The 25,925-nt window shown below is 44.1% G+C and overlaps 2 protein-coding genes across 2 annotated transcripts in view; one reads left to right on the top strand and one right to left on the bottom strand.

The window, feature by feature from the left end:
* The window catches only part of LOC137328868 (myosin light chain 5-like), a 283,582-nt gene that overhangs the window by 9,740 nt on the left and 247,917 nt on the right, over nucleotides 1–25,925 (bottom strand). The gene's annotated exons all lie outside the window — the stretch shown is intronic.
* On the top strand, nucleotides 10,253–14,691 carry LOC137304613 (ATP synthase subunit e, mitochondrial-like). The gene is made up of 4 exons (XM_067973290.1): nucleotides 10,253–10,366; nucleotides 13,072–13,126; nucleotides 13,491–13,589; nucleotides 14,222–14,691. Exons 1-4 carry the CDS (start codon nucleotides 10,331–10,333, stop codon nucleotides 14,245–14,247), a joined length of 216 nt encoding a protein of 71 aa, XP_067829391.1. The 5' UTR covers nucleotides 10,253–10,330; the 3' UTR covers nucleotides 14,248–14,691.

The following is a 25,925-nucleotide window of genomic DNA, read 5'->3' as shown; positions in this document are numbered from 1 at the left end:
AACAAATGACGTTGCAAACACTGCAATAGCAAATGGCCCTAAGCTTTCTGCGGCACTAAGTAGAGGTGGGTGACAAGGATGAAAATTCAAGGAGAATCATTCAAGGAAATTCAACTGCTCTTATGCACTTCCTTTGTCTGGTTCAAAGTGGCATTGACAGCAGCCTGAGATTTTGGCCTATCCATCCACTTGGGCACCAGTGATAGTTGATACAGCAAAACCCTTGAAGAGGAGAGAATTCAAAATGTTACCGTCACAAAGGAAAAGGTATTGGGTAGGTTGGAGATATAAATCACAGTTAGTAAGTGTCATTTTTCAGTGGATTTCAATTTAGCAAAGAGCCAGCATAGACACAATGGGCTAACCGGCCTCCTTCAGTGCTGTAAACTTCTATGGTTCTATGGTATAGATAATAAAATACAACTTGAAGTGCACAACAAAATGGTAACAACTTTGAGGTTTTCTGATTGTAAAAATTTCAAGCATTTTATAAAGTTGTGAAAATCCAAAGATTATGTAATAGTGCATAAAACACTCCCAAACATCTTTCACTTTCCTTATCACTGGATTGGGGGGTAATATTCTGGCATGGGTGGAGGATTGGTTATCTAACAGGAAGCAGAGAGTTGGAATAAATGGTTCATTCTCGGACTGGCAGTGGTGTTCCGCAGGGGTCGGTGCTGGGTCCCCAACTCTTTACAATCTATATTAACGATTTGGAGGAGGGGACCGAGTGTAACATATCAAAGTTTGCAGATGATACAAAAATGGGAGGGAAAGTAGAGAGTGAGGAGGATATAAAAAACCTACAAGGGGATATAGACAGGCTGGGTGAGTGGGCGGAGATTTGGCAGATGCAATACAATATTGGAAAATGTGAGGTTATGCACTTTGGCAGGAAAAATCAGAGAGCAAGTTATTATCTTAATGGCGAGAAACTGGAAAGTACTGCAGTACAAAGGGATCTGGGGGTCCTAGTGCAAGAAAATCAAAAAGTTAGTATGCAGGTGCAGCAGGTGATCAAGAAAGCCAACGGAATGTTGGCTTTTATTGCTAGGGGGATAGAATATAAAAACAGGGAGGTATTGCTGCAGTTATATAAGGTATTGGTGAGACTGCACCTGGAATACTGCATACAGTTTTGGTGTCCATACTTATGAAAAGACATATTTGCTCTCGAGGCAGTACAAAGAAGGTTCACTCGGTTAATCCCGGGGATGGACATATGAGGAGAGGTTGAGTAGATTGGGACTCTACTCATTGGAGTTTAGAAGAATGAGAGGCGATCTTATTGAAACATATAAGATTGTGAAGGGGCTTGATCGGGTGGATGCGGTAAGGACGTTCCCAAGGATGGGTGAAACTAGAACTAGGGGGCATAATCTTAGAATAAGGGGCTGCTCTTTCAAAACTGAGATGAGGAGAAACTTCTTCACTCAGAGGGTAGTAGGTCTGTGGAATTTGCTGCCCCAGGAAGCTGTGGAAGCTACATCATTAAATAAATTTAAAACAGAAATCGACAGTTTCCTAGAAGTAAAGGGAATTAGGGGTTACGGGGAGCGGGCAGGAAATTGGACATGAATTTAGATTTGAGGTTAGCATCAGATCAGCCATGATCTTATTGAATGGCGGAGCAGGCTCGAGGGGCCGATTGGCCTACTCCTGCTCCTATTTCTTATGTTCTTATGTTAATATTTACTGACTTTGTTCATTTTCTGTTAATGAGATTTTCAGTTTCAATATTGCCAACCAAGCTTCGCATCTTTAATTATCAGGACTAGCTTCTCTCTTGTGGCTGTATCTTTTCTTTTCCCCCTCTTAAATTTAATTCTGCAGTTTGACACTGAGGAGAATATGGAAGTCTGAGAGAAACAACTAAGAATGAATGATTGTTGGTGGACTTTTGACTACTGTGATTTCACCTGAGGACTTAAGCCTCCCAGCTTTCAATTCTGCTGATGGATAGCGAATCCTGAAGTGGATTCTAGGTATCCTAAATGGTTTTAGTGGAAGCTTAGGGCACCCTATCTCAATTGCAATGAGGTGCCTTTTCTTTCAGACACACAAACTAGAATTTGATCAGGCATAGAACTGATACATCACTGACCTAAAAGTAATCTTGATTTATTATTTTGTCATAAACCCCCTAATATGCAAGAATATCCATGTTTCCAGCAACTTATCTGCTTCTTTTGTGAGCATGAATGAAAGATTTGGAGGAATAAACTCTAATCATCTCTATCAGATACAATACAATAAATTGTAAATACTGCACCTGTGAATAAAACCTATTCAAGTTGCAGGTGACCGGGCCCCTTGTATAAAATAGTTACAAATGTCGCAAAATTACTGCAAGATATAATTTACAAATATTAGATTTGATGCTGTAAAGTTTTCAAAGTACAGTTTTTCATCACAGCTCAGTAAAATATATCAAATAATAAAGATTTATTTTTTAAAAAACCTGCACTTACCATATTTCCCTGAAACCTTTTCAGTTGAGAATGTGTGCTGAATCTTTTTAGATCTAGTGTAACAGAGTCTTGTTACATGAGATGAACAAAAGATTTCATATTACCACTAACATATCACAGGATTGACTTTAACATTTTTTTAATAGATATAAGGGGTAATTTTACACAGAATATTGCTATCAGCAAGTTGCTGAGAATATTGGGCTATAATGTTATAACTCTATTCTAACCTGCACTGTGTTTGTTTGTGAAGATTCTCTGCGACAGCTGAGGCCACAAAAGCTATCCCATAATAAAGGGACCTTGGTGGTAACTCCTTTATTTATTTGGAATTTGGTGAATTTTGTGCTCATCAAAATAATGGAGTGCCGAGGAGTTTTTTGTAATTCATTTCAGGATGTGGGCGTCGCTGGCAAGACCGTCAATTATTGACCATCATTAGATACCCTGAGAAAGTGGTGGTGAGCCGCCTTCTTGGACCCGCAGTAGTCCATGTGGTGATGGTGCTCCCACAATACTGTTAGGTAGGGAGTTTCAAGATTTTGACCCATCGTTAATGAAGGAATGACAATATATGTCCAAGTCTGGATGGTGTGTGATTTGAAGGGGAACTTGGAGGTGATGATGTTCTCACGCACCAGCTGCCCTTGTCTTTCTAAGTGGTGGAGGTTGCGGGTTTGAGAGGTGCATCGTGTAGATAGCAACCACTGCAGCCAAGGTACACAGTGGATGTTTAAGTTGATGGATGAGGTGCCGATCAAGTGGACTGCTTTGCCCTGGATGGTGTCGAGCTTCTTGAGTGTTGTTGGAGCTTTAGCCATCCAAGCAACTGAAGAGTGTTCCATCACACTCCTGACTTTTGCCTTGTAGAAGGTGGAGAGGCTTTGGGGAATCAGCAGGTGAGCCACTCGCCGCAGAATACACAGCCTCTCACCTGCTCTCATTACCACGGCATTTATGTGGCTGGCCCAGTTGAGTTTCTAGTAATTGGTGTATCCTCAGGTTGTTGATGGTGGTGGACTCGACAATGGTAATGCCATTGAATGTTGCAACATGTTGCCCAAGTTTGCACTTTTGACAAACTGTCTTGTATTACTAGGTCTACCTGGTGACAGTGGCTTAAAGCTTTGCAAGGAATTCACAGCCTACTGTTTTACATAGAATTACATAGAATCTACAGCATAGAAACAGGCCATTTGGCCCAATTGGTCTATGTCTATGTTTGTGCTCCACACGAGCCTCCTCCCACCCCTCTTCATCTAACCCTACCAGCATATCCTTCTATTCCTTTCTCCCTCATGTGCATCTCTAGCTTCCCCTTAAATGCATTATACAAATGTTTCTGCCTGTAAGACTGCTGTCTAGCTGAAGCAACCTTCCTCAACAAGGAACTCACTCAATTCCCAATTAATATGGCAATTACCTTATTACCTCCTTGGCACTGAACCAACATCCACACTTTTGTCATTTCATGGCTGACTTCTCTGATGCCAGCTCCATGGAACACAAACTTTAATTTCTGCAGAATTTTGCATACCCTACCATGCATGTCCATCACTTGTGTCTTCCCTGACCTCCACTGGCTCCCTGTTCCTTAGTTCCCTGTCCTGACTTTAAAATCCTAAATTTTCATCTTCAAGTTCCCAATGGCCTTATTCCAGCTGACCTCTACAATCATCTTCAGCCCTACAACACGGCGTGCACCCTTCACTCTTCTACCGCTTGTCTGCTATGTGTCCACTGCCTTTCTCTTTATTATCAGCTTTCAACCATTTACTTCTCTGTAATCCCCATCTCAATATTTTTACCTTTCTGCCTCTCTCCCCACCTTCAAAAGCCTCCTCAAAACTTACCTCTTTGAACATGCCTTGGGTCAGCTCCCCTAACTTCTCTCCTACTTCTTGCTCAGTGTCCACCGATTCCCCTTCCCACCCCTTTGTAAAGTACCTTGGGACAGTTTGTTGTTTTGAAAGACATCATATAAACACGTTATTTTTAACACAACCCAGGTAACCCTGTCCACACACTCAGACTGGCCACCACAGGAGGAAAGAGGATTTTATTTACCTGTTTGATTCGGTCACTAGAGCCCACAAGAGGCAAGACCCCTCTCTACGCAGGCAATAATCTTGAAATTTCCCTGACAAAGCCAAGTTACCCTGACTCCAAAAAGCATGCAGTTCCCTTCATGCACTTAATGGAACTAGGAACCTAGTGTGAACATATTTTCCTATAAGTACCATTAATAAAATGGTACAGCAACTCCACAAAGCGTTTGTATATATTCTATTCTCTGAATAAGTTTTAAAAAAAGAAAAATTCATGACACTTTGTTTGCGTTGGAATGAGTAATGAAATAACTTCATGCTAAGTTCTCTTGAGCTTATGTTATTGAAGACATTAACTCAGTGCACACTGTACTGCGTTGCCATTTTGAGTAATTTAAATAAGCCAGAAAGGATAGAATTCATGATATTTTAACTAATTCTGATTTTATGTACTAGATAATATTTCAACATGGAACAGGTTTTAATTGAACCCACAGTGAAAAATCAGAGAAGCAGAAAATATTTTGAAATTACTTTCTGGTGCTTCCACTTAAGGATTTAATAATTTACATTTAATACTATTCATAATTATTTAAAGCAAAAACATTAAATGCAGCTTTTCATGAGCGGCCTGGTAGCTGCAACACTAGAACAATTGGCTCCCACTAGGACCCTTGAGTTGGAATTTCAATCTTGATTAGTATTCACACTTATATCTCTGCTGGGATGAAATATGCCAACCTCAGTTAGTTACCAGCTGTGCGAGTAAGAAGGTAAAGGGAAGAGGGTGGTTCTTTCTGTACTTTTTAACCACACTTTGCCATGAGTTGATCAACAAACAGCATTGACTGGGTTCTGCAGAAGTCCATGGGCTGGATCAATTCAGTTGAACAGAAGAGGAGGGGAAGGCTGGGGATAACAAATTAAAAGCAACTCCTGTGATCTGTTTATGTATGATTTGTTGGTGTTTTACTTTAAAAATGTTTTGGTCTGACTCACTTAAACATGATGGGTTCGATAGGGTAGACAGAGGGAAGTTGTTTCCACTTGTGAGGGAGTCCAAAAACTAGGGGCCATAAATATAAGATAGTCACTAATAAATCCAATAAAGTATTCAGGAGAAACTTCTTTACTCAGAGAGCAGTGAGAATGTGGAACTCGCTACCACATGGAGTAGTTAAGGCGATTAGTATAGATCCATTTAAGGGGAAGCTAGATAAGTACATGAGGGAGAAAGGAATAGAAGGATATGTTGATAAGGTGAGGTGAAGTAAGGTGGGAGGAGGCTCGTGTGGAGCATAAACACCAGCATAGACCTGTTAGGCCAAATGGCCTGTTTCTGTGCTGTAAAATTCTACGTGTGATAGCAGTGTTAGTGCAAATGGAATGACAAGTTAAAAGCTATGCTGATTAATAAGTTTATCGCTCCTAACATGTGCATTACTTACCTGCTTTGGAGTTGAGGAAAACTGTAAGAGCTCCAACAATGAGCGGTTTGAATTGGGGGATGTCTGGTGAGTAAAGCAGATATTGGGGAAAAATAAAGACTTTTCCTCAAACAGTAAATAAATCTAACTCCCAATAGCTAAATCTAATTGCTGGATTGTTTGGGTCTTATCACCACTGGTATGCTGAGTTTAATTTGATGGCTTTATACAGTTTTGTATTTATAAAGGAGGTCAATTGAGCTGAGCTGCTTTCTTATAGTGAGGTCTTGTCACTAAAGGCAAACAGATAAAACAATTACAGTATAACACTGACAGGACTCTAGAACAGAATTAAGATGAACAGCAAAATATTGAGAAGAGCAACCCCCATCCCTATTAAACTGAAAAACCAAATGTATTTACAGAATCAGTTTGAAATATTACCAGAATTAAACATTACATTTACACTGTTTAGAAGAGACTGATGGAAACTTTGCAGCAAGCACAGTGAGCTGTAAAATATTCAAAGGCTTAGCATGTCATGCAGAAAATCTGTTTCGTTAAACAGCAGTTTTATTAGAAAACCTTTATAAGCTGGCTAAGCATGGGGAAGGATTGAGTACTTAACAGCAAAAGCTAAAAGTAGAGCCTGATGGGCTGATCGTATCCCAGAGAGAATATCACTACACAAAACGATGAAGAAGTTATATTTACACAGACAGCTGAGCCCCACCATTAATTCCCAGCAGGGCTGACTGCAACTTATCATCTACATTCAGTTACAGTGCTTTGAGTTCAAAGAAATCCTACAAAAATGTAATGTTTTTTCTGAAATGTTAAGTACTTTACCTCTGCAAGACTCAGTCAATGCCAGCTATTTCAACAAAGCATTAAAATTTGTTATCTAGCCCATTTTACAGCATAATCTACATTAAATAATAACTATTAAAACCTTAATGTGAGTGAGATGTACCTTTCCAACGGCAGCAACATGCATCTATACAGCACCTTTCACATACAGAAAAAGTCCCAAGGCACTTCACAGAGGTATAGTCAGAAATAAATGGGTGCTGAGCCAAAGAAGATATTGGAAGGGGTTACCAAAAGCTTAGTCAAAGAGGTGGGTTTTAAGGAGGGTCTTAAAAGAGGGCAGGGAGTTGGAGAGCTGGCGAGGCCGAGGCAGGGAATTCCAGAACGTGGGGCGTAGGCGGCTGAGGACATGGCTGCCAATGGTGGGCTAAAGGGAGGGGATTGCACAAAAGGGAAGAGTCAGAGGAATTAAGTTCCAGGGAATTGTAGGGCTGAAGGAGTTTAGAGAGATAGGAAGAGCAAAGTTATGAAAGGATGAGAATGATAATTTTAAATTGGGGGCGGTCAGGGACCGGCCGCCAATGTACATTAGCAAGGACAGGAGTGATGGGTGAGCAGGACTTGGTGTGAGATAGGATACGGGCAGCGGAGTTTTGTGTAAGCTGAAGTTTATGAAAGGTAGACGGCAGGAGACTGGCCAGGAGAGCACTGGAATAGTTAAGTCTGGAGGTGACAAAGGCATAGATTAGGATTTCAGCAGAAGATGGGCTGAAGTAGAGGATGAGGTGGGTAGTGCTACAGAGGTGGAAGTAAGCAGTCTTTATGATAGAGAAGAAATGGGGTCAGAAGTTCAGCTTGGGGTCAAATAGGACGTCAAGGTTGCGAACAATCTGGTTCCGCCAGAGATACTGGCCAGGGAGGGGGATGGAATCACAGAGTTCAGAGTCCATGGTGGGGGCTAAAGATGATGGCTTTGGTCTTCCCAATATTTAACTGGAGAAAATTGAGGGTCATCCAAAATTGGTCGTCGGAAAAAGAGTCTGACAACACTGAGGCAGTGGAGGAGTCGGGAGAGGTTGCGTAGAGGTAGAGCTGGGTGTCACCCCATGTCTGTGGATGATGTCACCAAAGGGACAGCATGTAGATGAGGGAGAGGAGGCCAAATACAGAACCTTGAGGAACTCGAGGGGTATTGGAGTGGGGGTGGGAAGAGAAACCATTGCTGGAGATGCTTTGGCTATGATTAACGTGTTACTGTGTAATCAAAAAAACTGTTCAAAAAATACATGCTAAAGCATGAAATAACTGACAAAAGATTCGGAAGAGTTTATTTAGCAAACTCAACCAGATCATTTGTGACAGGAGAGGGAAAAGTATCCCCGACTGGCCAAAGAATATAAACTGGTGAGTTGACCGGGAAGCAGAATTAATAGCATCAACAGAGCTGTCCAAAGACTGTAATGTCTTATCCTGAACAGGACAGTGTGCATCCAAGAGGTTGATAGGGGGTGTAGAAAAGAGGAAAATGGAACCAAATTCAGGGTTAAATGGAGTGCAAGAGTTAAAGAGAATGTTGTATAGATTGTTACCAAAGCAAAGGATGGATATCATTGTGCTTGACAGGGTGCAGAGGTGGATATCAGGAACTTGTTATAAGGACAGGTTAAGGAATCTAGGTTTGTTCTCTTAAAAGAGGAGACTTTGGGGTATATGTGCTCAAACCTTTGAAGGTGGCAGGACAGGTTGAGAAAGTGGTTGAAAAAGTATATGGGGTCTTGAGCTTCATAAATAGGGGCATAGAGTACAAAAGCAAGGAAGTTATGTTGAACCTTTATAAAACACTGGTTCAGCCACAACTGGAGTATTGTGTCCAATTCTGGGCACCGCACTTTAGGAAGGATGTGAAGGCCTTAGCGATGGTGTAGAAAAGATTTACTAGAATAGTTCTAGGGATGAGGGACTTCAGTTACGTGGGTAGACTGGAGAAGCTGGGGTTGTTCTCCTTAGAGCAGAGAAGGTTAAGAGGAGATTTGATAGAAGTGTTCAAAATCGCAAAGGGTTTAGATAAAGTAAATAAAGAGAAACTGTTCCCGTTGGCAGATTTAAGGTCATTGGCAAAAGAACCAAAAGCGACATGAGGAAAAACTTTTTTACGTAACAAGTAGATGTGATCTGGAATGCGCTGCCTGAAAGGGTGGTGGAAGCAGATTCAATCATGGCTTTCAAAAAGGAATTGGATAAATACTTGAAGGGAAAAGAAGGGGAAAGAGCCGGGGAATGGAACTAACTGGATTGCTCTTACAAAGTGCCGGCACAGGCTCGATGGGCCGAACAGCCTCCTTCTGTCCTGTAATCATTCTTTGACTCTATGATCTCACAAACTAAATTGGGCAGTTAGAGGTGGTATTCCTCGTTTCCAGAACATTTTCAGGGGTCAAACTAGCAGTTAAGGGCAGCTTGGTTACTCTTACTTCTAAATCAAAAGATTGTTAGTCCAATTCCAGCGCACATAATCTAGGCTGCCCCTTCAGTGCAGTACTGCCGGAGATGCCATCTTCAGATGAGACATTAAACCAAGGCCCTGTTCTGCCTGATAAGTCAAGGACAAGGGCAGCAGGCACATGGGAACACCATCACCTGCATGTTCTCCTCCAAGTCACACACCATCCTGACTTGGAAATATATTGCTGCTCCTTCATTGTCGCCGGGTCAAAATCTAGGATCTCCCTACCTAACAGCATTGTGGGAGAACCTTCACCACACGGACTGCAGCGGTTCAAGAAGGCGGCTCACCAAAACCCTCTCAAGGGCAATTAGGGATGGGCAACAAATGCTGGCCAGCGACGCCCACATCCCATGAACGAATATTAAAAAAAAGCTGGGCATAAAACACCCCACGGCACTTGTTGTAGAAGAACAGGGTGTTCTCCTTGTATCCGGTCTTGGACAACTTTTGTGAAAACAATGTACTTTATTTTGAAACTTGTCTGTATTTGCACTTGCTGCGTTTTAAAGGGTAATGTACTCATCAGTTTGCATTTGCAATGCCCTAGATTTGTGTGTTTTTGTTTTATGGTTTAAAAACATGACCATATGTCAAAGATGAAAAGAGCAAACGGAGATTAAAAAAAAATAAAAAGCAGTTGCTGAAAATCTAAAAACTAAAACAGCAAACGCTAGAGAGACTCAGCAGGTCCGTTGTGTCAGGGCAACTAATGCAGCACTGCCCACATCCCGAGAATATTTTTTTTAAAAATCTGCACAGAAAGGAAAGGATTGAGGTCTCCGTTGCCGACCCTGCCCGCACCCACTGCAGGTGAACAGCCGCCGCCGGAGCCTTTTCCAGCAGCGGCACAGACAACCTGCCCGGGCCAAAACTTCCAGACAATCAGGACACGTCACCCGCGACCGCCCGCCGGGCTCGGTGGGACGTGCCGGCGTGATGACGTAAGACACGCGCCCGCCCCGCTTGTTGGAACGTGCCGAGCGTGATGACGTAAAGCGCGCGCCCGCCGTTTCCCCGGTTTCCAGCCTTGTGCGGACACTTCCTGTCGGCTCGTTGACGGTCGCTATGGTTCCTCCGGTGCAGGTGTCGCCTTTCATCAAGGTGGGGAGCGGGGCCGTTGTGTCGGTCGGTCGGTCGGTGGGCGGGCGAGCGAGCGCGATCCGGTGTCGCTTGCCTCTCAGTGAACGGTTCCGCCGCCGCTCGGGCCTAGTGGAGCCTGAGCTAAGGTCAAACCAGGACCTTGGGACAGGGATACTGGGAGCGGGGACACGGGAGGGGGGACACGGGAGGGGGAGTGGGGATACTGGGAGCGGGGACACGGGAGGGGGGAGCGGGGATACTGGGAACGGGGACACGGGAGGGGGGACATGGGAGGGGGAGTGGGGATACTGGGAGCGGGGACACGGGAGGGGGGACATGGGAGGGGGAGTGGGGATACTGGGAGCGGGGACGCGGGGACACGGGAGGGGGGAGCGGGGATACTGGGAACGGGAGGGGGGAGCGGGGATACTGGGAGCGGGAGGGACACCGGGAGGGGGAGCGGGGTTATTGGGAGGGGGAATGGAGTTACTGGGAGCGGGGACACGGGGCAGGACTCTTCGTCTCTGAAGAAGCATTGGTAAAATAAGACATGATTTTCATTTGCCACCTTAGTTAGAAATAGGCAATCAAAGCCGGGAGCTAAATGCCTTGTAGAGAACTGAGCTATTATACAATTTTCTGCTTTCTACAGAAAGCTTTTAGCATCCAAGGTCAAAGACATTATGCAAAATATTGATAATGCACATTAATGAACAGTATGCAAGTTGCTGAGGACTCACCCTCTGAATCTTAAAACAATCCATATTGGCATTCTGACTTGTGAATTATCTTTGATGGCCCAGTCATTAGACATAATGGGCGGGATCTTGCTGGAGTGGGGCATCTTGCGGTGCGTGCTGTTAGACTTTTTTCTTGCACCCTTCAGCTCAAATTTTTTGTGCCTTAACTTGCTGGAAGTGCGAGCTGATAACGGTGTGGCGAGGGCAATGGGGCATCTAGGACCTTGTTGAACAGTGGGACCAACAGTGTATCTCCTTAACCAATGAGATTTAAGGTTTGAGAAAGAAACAGGAACGGCAGCGAAGGAGGGTGAGAACAGGTAGGGAAAGAAAGATTGGATTGGGAGAGGGAAAAAAAAGGAAAAGTAAGAATTTTTTAAAAACTCTTAACAACAAGCAGGAATGAGATTGAATAGTTTAAATTGTCCCCTTTCTGGGCCAGAGAGATTGATTGCCATTGCATTAAGGATTTTTGCGTTGTTAAAAATGTGCTTATGCTGTTAAGTTCCAGCCCTAACTTTCTGTGGTGATTTTAATGGAAAATTAATGTGCAAATCCAGCAAGTTCTTAAAAATAACGGGGAGGCTAAGGGTGAGATACTGTTTGTGCGAAGCAGACGGTGGAGCGCTGTAAATCGTCCAGCAGGTCTGGAGATTTGCAACTCACGGTGTATCTCAATTCCCTGAACTTGCTGGCCGATTTGCGCATTAATAACGGCATGCGTCGTTAACACGCCATTATTTTTCCAGCAACATCTGGCCCAATGAGTTGTCTGCTCACCATCTACATTTAGTATTTCAAAAATGTGAGGTAATTTCTGATGCAATTAAATTATAAATACAGGAAACATTACCGTGGGGGACAGAATAGCTCAGTTGGGTCCCTGAAATGCAGATATCTGTAAACTGTTTTGAGTATTTCCACCTCCAACACCAAAACAAATGAACTTTGTCATGGCTACAGGTAACTGAAGTCCATTTTAAATTCACATTCTATCGATAGTCATATGAAAACTTACCTACAACAACAATTTTGTTTGAGACATGAAGGAACTCTGCTTTCATCAGATATGACCATCTTGTTTTTGTGCAGTCTTGTATAAAGAAGCATTTCGAATCAGTATCTTCTCTGAGGGGGAGGAGGGAGAATCTGGAATATTTGGGACATAATTTGCTGTGACAGGGCATCTAACGGCATTTGCTGTTAGTTAGACTTGCCCTTGCACCTTTAGGTTTTTAATTTTTTTGCGTAGCAAGTTGCTGACTGCAAGCTGATAACTGTTCCTCCTCAACCAATCAAATTTAAGGATTGTGAAATAAACAGCTCAAGGACTGAGAAGGAAGTGTAAATTAGAGTGGGTGAATTCAATATTAAATCAGGTACAGAAAGGAAAATAATGAGGGATGGACAGAAAGATTGGATTGAGAGAGAGAAAAAGGACACACAGGAAAAGAAAAAAAAATGAAATTAAAAAAATTTTACATCTTTAAAATCTCCAACAACAATTAATACCTGAAGCAATGAGACGCCTCACTTGCAATAGTTATTTTTCAGTGCCAGAGAATTTGATTGGCAGTAATTAACAGTTATCACGTCGTTAAAAGGGTACATGTGCTTGAAATGCCGACTTAATTTTCTGTGGTGAGTTTAGTTCGTATCTACTGCACAAATACAGCAACTTCACACCATTCAATGCATTTCAGTAGTGAGGCAGACAGCGAGATGCTGTTTTCGCAAAGCTAACGGTGGAGCGGGGCAACTCGGACAACAACTTTTGGATTTCCGTGCTTAACTGCGCATCTGCCCCTCGCCTGAAGTTGCTGTAACATTTACATATAAATAATAGCGAGCGCCATTAACCTCAACATTGTTTTGATAGCAAATTCTGGCCCATTGTGTTTATAATTATCACTGCAACTAGGAGTTGTTCTTTCTGGAGAGTGAAGTGATACAGCTTCAGTAAACCTGTACAATATTCTGTTACAGATGGCTAGGTACTCAGCATTGCTGGTCGGCCTCATCTATGGGAAGAAGAGATACGGTAAGAATCTGAGCTCGTCTTGTTCTGAATGCAGAATTACGCTTTTCTGAAGGCATGAAACAAATTGCTGGCCTTTCCTAACCTACGTGGAGAGTTCAGGCAAAATCGGCTGTATTTCTTCAGGTTAAAGCTAGAGTTTGCCACACACCAGCTCCGTTGCTGCACTTTTTCCTTCACTCTTTAGGTGATAATCCAACAGTTAGTCACCAGTATGTGAATGGAACCATAATTGCATTTGATGAAACTTGTTGGCAGGGAATTAGAATTCCAACTTTAGGAAACAAAAGATACAAATGGAAAATTCTTAGGACAGTTCATTTAGAAAGAGGCTTCACTGTTCATGTTTGTCCATTTTATAATGAAGATTATCTGAAGCCTATTGCAGAAGAGGAGAGAAGAATTGAGGAGGAAGAAAAAAAGAAACGAGAAGAGCTTGAACGCATTGCGAAACAATTGGCAGAAGGTATTTGAAAAATAAAATTGATTCTATGCTACTGTAACTAAACTTTACGTATTGGTGCCTGGTTAAGGAAAGTAAGAGTTGTATGTGACTAAGAACATGTTTTGTGTAATATTACATTGACCAAGATTTTAGTCACCCTTTTGCTCGGCATTGATTTCTGTCTGATTACGCTTCTGTAAAGCGCTTTGGGACATTATTCTACGTAAAGGTGCAATATAAATACAAATTATTGTTGATTCGACAAGGATTTGAATCCAGCCCGGACTGATGGAAGTCTCATTTGTCTAGTTGTGCTTTTTTCCACAGTATAAAGCTACCCCTCAGTCTGAGAGCCACAAAAGCATGAGTGTGTAGTCAAGTCACACTGATGTGTAGGGGTGCTTTCCTGAGACTGAAGAAAGTACGGTGGGGGGGGGGGGGGGGTGGAGGAGGGTGGTGGGGAGAAGTATAGAGGAGCTTTTACCCTGTATCTGACCAGGGAGATTTTGATACTGGCACTGAGTGGCCAAAATGGCAGTGTCACATTTTCTAGTGCTAACATCCCTTTGAGCACAAAAGTTAACCAGAATTTTTTAATAAATATATTAAATGTGTGTATCTACATAAAACAGTAAATTCATCTCTCATTTCAGCCAGTGAAGACACTATTTTGAAATGATTGATAACCTTAAAAATAAGGATGAAGAATACACATGCTGCCCTCTCAGTTTGCTCGTATGGACCTGTCAGAAGTATTAATTCAGACAACTTTCTGGTGTGTTTTTCCACCGTCTCAAAATATAATGAGAAATTAATTTTATTTGAACAATGTGCAGTCTTTTGTTTAACTATTCCTTCGATATCTGTTGTGGAAAACCTGACTTAGTGAAGAAACTGCCAGCTGTTTATCTACCAAATGTATGCTTTTGAATTTTTAAGACTGTGGCCTAGTGACTACAGATGTGTGTGCAATGTTTCCATAGTTGCTTTAAAAGTGTACAATTTGTTTTGTAACAGTTTGTAGTTTGGAACAGCTGAACATTCTCCTGAATATTGACCAGTATATGCTGTTTTAAAAAGCCAAACTCATGGGCAAAAAAATAAAAATATTTTCAGAAAGTTACTTCAGTTGTGTTTTTAGCTCGTGTGTCAAGAAAAGCTACACAATCCAACTCTTGGGAATGCAAGCATTTTGTCCCTCCATAAACCTGCCCACCACTACACCTCCCTCTCCTCCTTTAAGACGCTCTTTAAAACCAGCTTGGTCACACCTCCCAATATCTCCTTTTTTGGCGCTGGGTCCATTTTTGTCTGATTACGCCTCTGAGAAGCTTTTTGTGATCTTTTTATACGTTAATGGTGCTGTATAAATGGAGGTGGTTGTTGTCTAACAGTATTACACTTTGTGTGACTTTGAAAATGAGTTGGATAGAAATTGGATGATTGTGAGTAGATTTACAACTAAACTGAAATGAACAGTATTCATTTTTTTTTAACATTAGAAGGCCTACCAAGCTGACCGAAACAGAGTGCAACAAACAAAGGCTGTGAATTTCCTTGGTCCTGCTCTGCCACCGTAACTTTGCTGGAAGTGCGCGGAAACCCCATTCATGGTGCAATTCCGACAAAGTTACGATTGTGGAGCAGAAGCAGCTCCGAGGAAATTCCTAGCAGTGTTTTTCCACATCTTAAGTTGCAGTCTTTTCTCTGAACAAATGAATGGAATTTGAAAGCTTCTTGGGCAAATCAAGCCTCTGATTACTATCACCTGGGCTTTAAGAGTTTGAAAATATAGACACTAATTAGCGGCTGCTGTGAGATGGAAACAGACACATTAAGAACCTATCACGTAACACTGAATTCAGTGATCGCAGAGATTACTTAAAAACTTATAAAGCAGTGCAGCCAGACCTGAGCTCCCCACCTAGTCCCACCAATGCTGTTAGACCCATGCACTCCTAGGCTCACTGCTGACCCATAGTGGGAATCCCATCAGTGAGCCAAGCCACAACTTCCATCCTGGAAAATAATCTGGAGTGTACCCATGGTTCCATTCTTGGCCTCCTCATTTTCTGATGCATTGGAAACAAGCACGGGGTCAGTTTCTGTACGTCTGTTGACGACACTTTGCTTTACTGCTTCTTCACCACCACCCTCAATTCCACAATCACCTGCTTTCAGACTGCCTGTTTCACATCATCTCGTGGATGAGCTGGAACTTTCCACAAACTGGACTTTGGGAAAGCCTAATCCATCATCTTTGTCTCCCAACAATAACTTCATCCTTTTTCTTCAAGTGTTCGCTTTAGAGGGACCAGATGGTGTGCAACCTGTTCGACCCTGAGCTACTCCGCTATCTCCACCACTAAGATCGCTTACTTCCACCTCTGCAACATTATCTGCCTCACCCCATCGCTGCTCAAATAATTCCCATACATTTGTTCCCTCAATGCGAGACTTCTCAAATGTTCTCCCTGCTGGCCTTCCAACCTCTACCCTACACAAGCTCCAGCTTTCCAAAACCCTGCTGCCCACATTCTATCCTGCTCATCTATCACTACTATCCTTGCAGATCTCCACCAGCTCCCTGTCCTTCAAATCAACTGAATTCTAAATCCATGTCCTTGTCTACAATCTCTTTGTGGTCTTGCCCCATCCTACCTCAACCTTCAAGGATACATCCCAAACTGCACTCTTTGGTCCTCCAACCCTCCTGCCAGTTCACTATGGGTGACAGAGCCTTCAGCCAAATCAGTTCTAATCTCTGGAACTTTTTTTGCCTTGCTACTTTTTTCCCCAACTTTAACAGTTTTCAAAATCTCTGTTGAACTGTGCTTTTGGCTATCTCTTCACTATTGCTCAATGACTGCACTCTCCTACTTGAAGCTAGAGGGCCAAGGCTATCAACTGGTGCCCTGGCTCATGACTCCTTTCATACATCCAAGCATTAGATATATCGCTTCCACCATTGGCCAGCATTGAGGTTGCTGAAGCCCTATGACTGTTTCAATCTGATTCCCCAAAGTAGTGAATCCAGACAAGAAAGACTACTTACTATATATTGGATCTCAAGGTCTCTAATGCTCCAGGAATGAGGCAGAGGTTGGATACTCTGCAATGAGTGGCTCATCTCCAACCCCTCAAAACCTCTCCTCTATCCACAAGGCTCAATTTAGGAGTGATGGAATACTCACTACTCACCTGGATGAATGCAGCTGCAACAACGCTCAAGAAGCTCGACACTGTCCAGAACAGAGCAGTCCGCTTAATCGGCGTCCTTGCCACTGGACTCAGTATCCATCTCCTCTAGCTCTAGCACTAGCACACTCTGACTGCAGTATGTATGATCTACAGGATGCACTGCAGCAACTCGCCAAGCTTTCTCGACAGCACCTTCCAACCCCATGACCTCTACCACCAAGAAGGACCAAAGCAGCCATAAATATGGCTGTGGCAGTGTCATCCACATCCCAAGAACAAATAAATATAAAAATGTGATAGCATTCATGATAGAAAGTATGCCTAAGTTTAGGACATTGACCAAGGGGGGCTCTGCTGCAGGGAGCCCTGGACTATCCACATTCCACAGTGGTCTGCAGCTTGATCATAGCCAAGTAACACTGCACAGATGCAGGTTGTGGATTCCTCCATAGGCACTGCCTAACTGTGTAGGCTGCTTGGTGCATTTGTAGGCAGGCTCTGTGAGGTCTGAATCCCCAGGGACCACAGCTGTAGGAGTACTTGTGCTTGCTCTGACCAGCAGGTTGTGGCTTCTCCAATGCACTTGCTCCTCCCTCTGTTCTGTGCTTCACCAGGTGTTCCCTCCTGCAACTCATTGACCTCTTCCATCTACGTCCTGGGATGGAGCCACTCTGGTTTGTTGTCTTACGTCAACGATTGATCCTGCTCAGTACAAGAGCTGCTTTACTGAATGACCCACCCATTAATCCCAGTGTTCACCTACCACGTCATGTGCTGTGTACTGCGTACGTCTTGATATCATGTAAATGAGCTGATGTCACATTATAGCACCCAAAGAGCAGCAGTCCTGCACTATTATACCAGGACTGCATTATCGGCCTGTGTCTGTGTTACTCTCCCTGTGACTCTGTTAATCTCTGTTACCCTTTTAGTCTTCCTGTGACTTTGTTACTCTTCCATATTATTCGGTGCGGAGACACGAGGGTGGTAATTTTAACCCGCAAGGTGGGGTGGGTTTTTAAAATTTTTTTTTTTTCGTTCACGGGATGTGGGCGTCGCTGGCAAGGCCGGCATTTATTGCCCATCCCTAATTGCCCTCGAGAAGGTGGTGGTGAGCCGTCTTCTTGAACCGCTGCAGTCCGTGTGGTGACTCTTCTCCCACTGTGCTGTTAGGAAGGGAGTTCCAGGATTTTGACCCAGCGACAATGAAGGAACGGCGATATATTTCCAAGTCGGGATGGTGTGTGACTTGGAGGGGAACGTGCAGGTGGTGGTGTTCCCAAGCGCCTGCTGCCCTTGTCCTTCTAGGTGGTAGAGGTCGCGGGTTTGGGAGGTGCTGTCGAAGAAGCCTTGGCGAGTTGCTGCAGTGCATCCTGTGGATGGTGCACACTGCAGCCACAGTGCGCCGGTGGTGAAGGGAGTGAATGTTTAGGGTGGTGGATGGGGTGCCAATCAAGCGGGCTGCTTTATCTTGGATGGTGTCGAGCTTCTTGAGTGTTGTTGGAGCTGCACTCATCCAGGCAAGTGGAGAGTATTCCATCACACTCCTGACTTGTGCCTTGTAGATGGTGGAAAGGCTTTGGGGAGTCAGGAGGTGAGTCACTCACCGCAGAATACCCAGCCTCTGACCTGCTCTCGTAGCCACAGTATTTATATGGCTGGTCCAGTTAAGTTTCTGGTCAATGGTGACCCCCAGGATGTTGATGGTGGGGGATTCGGCGATGGTAATGCCGTTGAATGTCAAGGGGAGGTGGTTAGACTCTCTCTTGTTGGAGATGGTCATTGCCTGGCACTTATCTGGCGCGAATGTTACTTGCCACTTATGAGCCCAAGCCTGGATGTTGTCCAGGTCTTGCTGCATGCAGGCTCGGACTGCTTCATTATCTGAGGGGTTGCGAATGGAACTGAACACTGTGCAGTCATCAGCGAACATCCCCATTTCTGACCTTATGATGGAGGGAAGGTCATTGATGAAGCAGCTGCAGATGGTTGGGCCTAGGACACTGCCCTGAGGAACTCCTGCAGCAATGCCCTGGGGCTGAGATGATTGGCCTCCAATAACCACTACCATCTTCCTTTGTGCTAGGTATGACTCCAGCCACTGGAGAGTTTTCCCCCTGATTCCCATTGACTTCAATTTTACTAGGGCTCCTTGGTGCCACACTCGGTCAAATGCTGCCTTGATGTCAAGGGCAGTCACTCTCACCTCACCTCTTGAATTCAGCTCTTTTGTCCATGTTTGGACCAAGGCTGTAATGAGGTCTGGAGCCGAGTGGTCCTGGCGGAACCCAAACTGAGCATCGGTGAGCAGGTTATTGGTGAGTAAGTGCCGCTTGATAGCACTGTCGACGACACCTTCCATCACTTTGCTGATGATTGAGAGTAGACTGATGGGGCGGTAATTGGCCGGATTGGATTTGTCCTGCTTTTTGTGGACAGGACATACCTGGGCAATTTTCCACATTGTCGGGTGGATGCCAGTGTTGTAGCTGTACTGGAACAGCTTGGCTAGAGGCGCAGCTAGTTCTGGAGCACAAGTCTTCAGCACTACAGCTGGGATGTTGTCGGGGCCCATAGCCTTTGCTGTATCCAGTGCACTCAGCCGTTTCTTGATATCACGTGGAGTGAATCGAATTGGCCGAAGACTGGCTTCCGTGATGGTGGGGATATCGGGAGGAGGCTGAGATGGATTATCCACTCGGCACTTCTGGCTGAAGATGGTTGCAAACGCTTCAGCCTTGTCTTTTGCACTCACGTGCTGGACTCCGCCATCAATGAGAATGGGGATGTTTGCAGAGCCTCCTCCTCCCGTTAGTTGTTTAATTGTCCACCACCATTCACGACTGGATGTGGCAGGACTGCAGAGCTTTGATCTGATCCGTTGGTTGTGGAATCGCTTAGCTCTGTCTATAGCATATTGCTTCCGCTGTTTAGCATGCATGTAGTCCTGAGTTGTAGCTTCACCAGGTTGGCACCTCATTTTTCGGTACGCCTGGTGCTGCTCCTGGCATGCTCTTCTACACTCCTCATTGAACCAGGGTTGATCCCCTGGCTTGTTGGTAATGGTAGAGTGAGGAATATGCCGGGCCATGAGGTTACAGATTGTGCTGGAATACAATTCTGCTGCTGCTGATGGCCCACAGCGCCTCATGGATGCCCAGTTTTGAGCTGCCAGATCTGTTCTGAATCTATCCCATTTAGTACGGTGGTAGTGCCACACAACACGTTGGATGGTGTCCTCAGTGCGAAGACGGGATTTCATCTCCACAAGGACTGTGCGGTGGTCACTCCTACCAATACTGTCATGGACAGATGCATTTGCAACAGGTAGATTGGTGAGGACGAGGTCAAGTAAGTTTTTCCCTCGTGTTGGTTCGCTCACCACCTGCCGCAGGCCCAGTCTAGCAGCTATGTCCTTCAGGACTCGGCCAGCTCGGTCAGTAGTGGTGCTACCGAGCCACTCTTGGTGATGGACATTGAAGTCCCCCACCCAGAGTACATTTTGTGCCCTTGCTACCCTCAGTGCTTCCTCCAAGTGGTGTTCAACATGGAGGAGGACTGATTCATCAGCTGAGGGAGGACGGTAGGTTGTAATCAGCAGGAGGTTTCCTTGCCCATGTTTGACCTGATGCCATGAGATTTCATGGGGTCCAGAGTCAATGTTGAGGACTCCCAGGGCCACTCCCTCCTGACTGTATATCACTGTACCGCCACCTCTGGTGGGTCTGTCCTGCCGGTGGGACAGGACATACCCAGGGATGGTGATGGAAGAGTCTGGGACGTTGGCTGAAAGATATGATTCTGTGAGTATGGCTATGTCAGGCTGTTGCTTGACTAGTCTGTGGAATTTGATTCCAACCCACCCACTTCTGGTTTTAACGGAGGGGATTGATGGGTGGGCGACCGACCCGCTCTCAGGAGGCGGGTCGGACAGTAAAATCTTTTAAGGAGGCTGCGGGCCTCCATTTTAAATAGCTTTTTTATTTTTAACTCCTGGGTGCCGGGATTCCAAGGCCTTCTGCTTCACGCCACATAAGAGGAGGCGAGAAGGCGAGAAGGCCGGATCAACAGGTAAGTGCCTTTATTGCACTGCTTGTGGGCCCAGAGGAGTAGGAGTGTTTCCTCCGGGCGCAACAAGCATACCTGCTGCGATCTCACATGCGATCGGCCGACTCCGCTCCCCTGAGGCCTGACTACCTCCCCCACTATGACCACCGACCCCCGCTGTCTCCGACACCCCCAAAGACCACCGACCTCCAATGTTGCTCCCTCCCCCCCCCCCCCCCCGATGCCCCCCCCCCCTTGATGTCCGGCCCCAAGCCTCCGATTTCAGATTTACCTGCTGGCATCTGCTCCCCAGCTGCTTTCCCTTCCGACAGGTAGCCAGCCTGTCAACCTGGCTGGCTGGCTGTCACATGGGAAACCTGCAGAAAACATTTAAACGACGTCTTTACGTCAAAATTTTAAGGGCATCCGGGAAACCCATACTTCCGGGTTTCCCAATCTGAAATGCTCTCTCCGCTCCCACCACCCCCACCTCACTCTCCACGGCTCGGAGTGAAAATCCAGGCCGAGGCCTTTAACTCGCTTGAAGCAGCCAGTGTGCCCTAATGTGTGCAGTGAGCACAAAGGGCGTTAAAAGCCAGCATGCAAGCTGTGTGCAGGGGTCATTATGTCCCTAACTATCACTCAAATTATGGGGCTGCTCCGTAATGTGACTTGGAGTGCCTGAGCAGTGCCCCAGCCACGTAGCGCCTATTTGGAATTGGCACTGAAGGGGAGATAACTATTAAAAACAAAACTTGCACTCTTGCCTCCAGCGCCCATGCCTCCCTTGCCTTTGCTGTACACCCCTCCCTCCCGCAACAAAAATAATCAACTGGCACACAAGAGGGAGTTAGCAGCTCTTTACTATCTGCTGGCACCTGACAGTCCTGGTGCTCCCTGCCCATTCATGAGCGACAGACCCAGAGTGCTAGAAAATTATACAAATGAGCTGACCTCATGGCACAGCTCATGTGCGTACATGCATGGAACATTATTGGTCCTGTAATATAGCTGACATTCCAGTGTAGTACTGAGGAACCAGCTGTTAAACCAAGGCTCTGTCTGCCAGTTCCAGTGGTTCATGCAATCCCATGGCATTATTTGAAGAACAAGAAGTTCCTCCCTCAACCAACACCATCAGCAACTGGTTCATTCATTGCTGTTTATGAGATCTTAATATGCACAAAATGGCTGCCATGTTTGCCTGCAAAACAATAGTGAATACAGGTCATAAATCATTTATTTTCTGTGAAGTGCTTTGAGATATTTCTGAGAGACATGATAAGGTGCTCTATAATTGCAAGTTGTCTGTTACTCTTGCTCTTTTTGTGCTTCTTTCTGTTACTCTCATGAACTACCCTTCAACTCTGCATTCTCCTTCAAATGACCCAGGCAAAGACAATTGCTTTTAAATAAAATAATTGTGACTGCTCCTGGGAAGTGGCCATTGACCAGAGTGATCCTGTGCTGCTGGTCACTGACCACCTAGACATTCATGGAGTGCAAGTCCTTGCACTTAATGAACATTGTGGCATTGTGTTTAGAGACCCCCCTGAACTTTGGGGAATCTATGATATGGAAGAGTTGCAGCATCCATTATTCTGTGGCTCCTTTTCCCTGGATAAAGTGATGAAGGTATTTGCCCTGGTGAACAAAGGTTAAATTCATTACCATAATATTGCATATGGTAATAAAGATCTCACACCATTTGTGTGAGAATGTATCCGTTAGCACAAAAGGGACCCCTCTTCCCCCCCCCCGGTACATCGCGCAGTGCGACCCACAGACGGGAACAATGTTGCTCGATAGAAAATCTACCCCATATCCTTTCCCTCCAGTGATCATCAACTGCTCTCTTCTCCAACAAGCTCTCATTATACCACCACCATCTGTGCTCCTCCTGTACCCTGGGTGCCTCACAGCTCATTAAATTAGTGCACTGTATAGGTTGTTACTCCATTTCATAGGCCCCTGCGCAGCTGATTGATTCACAGTTAATAACTTAGTATGATTAAAAGTATAAATCATAGAAAGAAAAGCATTAGAGAAAGAACTTGCATTTACATAGCACATTTCACGACCTCAGGACATCCTAAAGCGCTTCACAGCCAATTAAGTACTTTTGAAGTGTAGTCACTGTTGAAATGTAGGAAAATGTGGCAGCCAATTTGAGCACAGCGAGGTCCCACAAACAGCAATGAGATAATGACCAGATGATCTGTTTTAGTGGTGTTGGTTGAAGGATAAATGTTGGCCTGGACACTGGCCAGATCCCTGCTCTTCTTCAAATAGTGCCATCGGATATTTTACATCCACCCGAGAGGGCAGACGGGGCCTCGGTTTAACATCTCATCTGAAAGATGGCATCTCCGACAGTGCAGCACTCCCTTAGTACTGCACTAAAGTGTCAATCTAGATTATGTGCTTAAGTTTCTGGATTAGGACTTGAATCCATACCCTTCTGACTCAGAGGCCAGAGTGCTACCCACTGAGCTAAGGCTGACACTTAATCATAGCTTCACAAGACCAAAACATTTTGGCATCCCCCCACGACCTTAGGGTTCATGGGGGCCTTGAGCCATCCCTAAAAACTGGTGAGCTCTGATAATGAAAGTTAATCGTGCTTAGTAAATGGATTTATCAACCTAAGATTCATTTGTCCTGAGCCTGAACAGAAAAGATATTTTGTCCACTAATGTGGTTTACATGCATTTACACTATCAAAATGGTTATAGAGGAGATCAACCTGAAAGTAGGCAGGTTATCTTTCTTGCTCGAAAGTACACTGTCTACTATAGAAAGAGAAATAAGAAACTTGCATTATATAGTACCTGTCATGACCTCAGGATGTCCTAAAGTGCTTCACAACCAATGAAATACTTTTTGAAGTGTAGTCACTGGTGTAATGTAGGAAAATGGAAAACTGCCTGGAGATCTCATTCATATATAATGGGGAGGGGGGAAATGCAATGCCAAGCTTCACTTTGTTACTGAAGTAGGTCTTTTTTTCCCTTCACCCTAGCTAACATTAACAGATGAAGGGAAAGTGCTGTAATCTCATGTATCTATTGGTAAACCCCTAGAATTAGGTTAAGCATTGCTTAAAACTGCTGAGCGATTGCAATTGGATAAATTTAACCAAGCAGCTATAAATATTCATGCTGGGAAGGTGACATGCATAAAACTATTAGATACTGCGGTACACCACTGCTTACAAGGTACAGACTGCCTTAGTATTATATCCGCAGTACATTAATAGATGAATTAGAATGAGTTGTCAAATGACATTTTAAAGGATTTTTAAACCATCTGGACTAATGCGCTGTACATATGTTTTATCTGAAAGTATTTAGGGAAAAGGAGAAGCCAATGTACGAAAGAAAGTATGAAGTGGAACCACATCAAACTATTTTTACAATTTTATACATACATACATACATAGATACAAGAGATTTCCTTGCATACACTTGGTATTTATATGCAACCAATCTGCACCCATCATACAGTAAATGAATAAGAAAGGTGAATTTGTTTTATAGAAATAATAGCCAATCATTAAATATATCAAAATGAAATCCAAATTGACCTTGATATGCATTAATAAAATGACAGGTGATTTTAGGAAACTGCTGAGTGTTTCTACAAGATAAGAAGATTTGTCAACCGATGCATCGCTAATCTGCACTAAATGGAACACACTGGAGTGCATTATTGTACAACAGCATTAGTAATCCTTGTAAGTGCTGAATTAACTGCTGTAATATCTAACACGGAGAGCTGTCAAAAATTGTTAATGGGTTTTTTAAATGTGATAGGAACAAGCACTTAAAATCAATGCAATTAATATATTGTCAAGATATGTATATAATGACAATCTAATATGAATGGTAACAATATAACATTTAAGAATTACAGTACAATTCCCTGTTCACCCAATGTTGTTTATGCTTATCTTGTCCAACCTAATCACCATCAAACCTCTTAAGTTCTAACAAGAATGGAGTATTACCTATTCAGCTTCACATTCTTTTAATACCCGTTCTCTTAACACAAATTCACTATCATTAGAGTTTCATGTATAACATCCAACATTCCCTAGTTTTGACATAAAATTTGATTCTAATCACATTTACCAGCTATTAGTATCTTGGAAAGCTGAAATTTATGCCGTTTGCTCAATTTTTGATTCCTTTAAAGCAAAAGGTAGAGTTACCTGGGCGAAAATAGCACCAATACCAAACTGGCCACATGAATAGTTGTTGAACTCTGTAGTTTTAAGGTTTTGTGGGTTGGTGTCTGTTAATGCGAACTCCACTCACTGTCATGTATTGTTGCAATCTATGGGATTTCATTTTATGTAAGTATTCCACTCTTACCTATAGAATCGTAGCCAGAGCATCTCCAGCAATAGCTTCTGTTCCTGTCCCCTGCACCGTTACCTCTGGAATCCCCCAAGAATCTATTCTTTAGCCATTCTTCTTCCTCACCTACATGGTTCCCCTTGGTGACATAATCCGAAGATATGAAATCAGGTTCTACATGTACGCTGAGGACACCCAGCTCTATCACTGCCTGTGTGTTGTCAGACTGCTGTCCGACATCCACTCTTGGATGAGCATCAATTTCCTCCAGTTAAACATTAGGAAGACTGAAGCCATCGTCTTTGGACCCTGCCACAAACTCTGTACCCTCACTACCGATACCATCCCTCTCCCTGACCACTGTCTCAGGTTGAAAAAGAATGTTCACAACTTTGGTGTCCTATTTGACCCTGAGCTGAGCATCCGACTCCATATCCTATGCATTATAAAGACCACCTACTAGCATCTCTGTAACATCGCCCATCTCTGCCCTTGCCTTAGTCTATCTGCTGCTGAAACCCTCATCCATGCCTTTGTCACCTCCAGACTCAACTATTCCAACGGTCTCCTGGCCAACCTCCCATGTTCCATCTTTCATAAACTTCAGATAATCGAAAACTCTGCTGCCTATATCCTATCTTACACCTAATCCTGCTCATCCAACACTCCTGTGCTCACTAACCTACATTGGCTTCAGGTCCACAGAACACTTCAAATTTAAATTTCTCATCCATCTTTTCATGGCCTC

Source organism: Heptranchias perlo, chromosome 1, assembly GCF_035084215.1.
Source record: "Heptranchias perlo isolate sHepPer1 chromosome 1, sHepPer1.hap1, whole genome shotgun sequence".
Lineage (NCBI taxonomy): Eukaryota > Metazoa > Chordata > Chondrichthyes > Hexanchiformes > Hexanchidae > Heptranchias > Heptranchias perlo.
Note: the sequence above shows the minus strand (reverse complement) of the source record. Positions and strands in the feature narration are given on the sequence as shown.

What these genes read in the sequence shown, in the direction of transcription:
- LOC137304613 (XM_067973290.1), top strand. Translation starts at nt 10,331, where the DNA reads ATGGTTCCTCCGGTGCAGGTGTCGCCTTTCATCAAG. An exon ending in AGGTGTCGCCTTTCATCAAG is followed by an intron (nt 10,367 to 13,071) that starts GTGGGGAGCGGG and finishes ATTCTGTTACAG; the next exon opens with ATGGCTAGGTACTCAGCATT. An exon ending in TGCGAAACAATTGGCAGAAG is followed by an intron (nt 13,590 to 14,221) that starts GTATTTGAAAAA and finishes CTCTCATTTCAG; the next exon opens with CCAGTGAAGACACTATTTTG.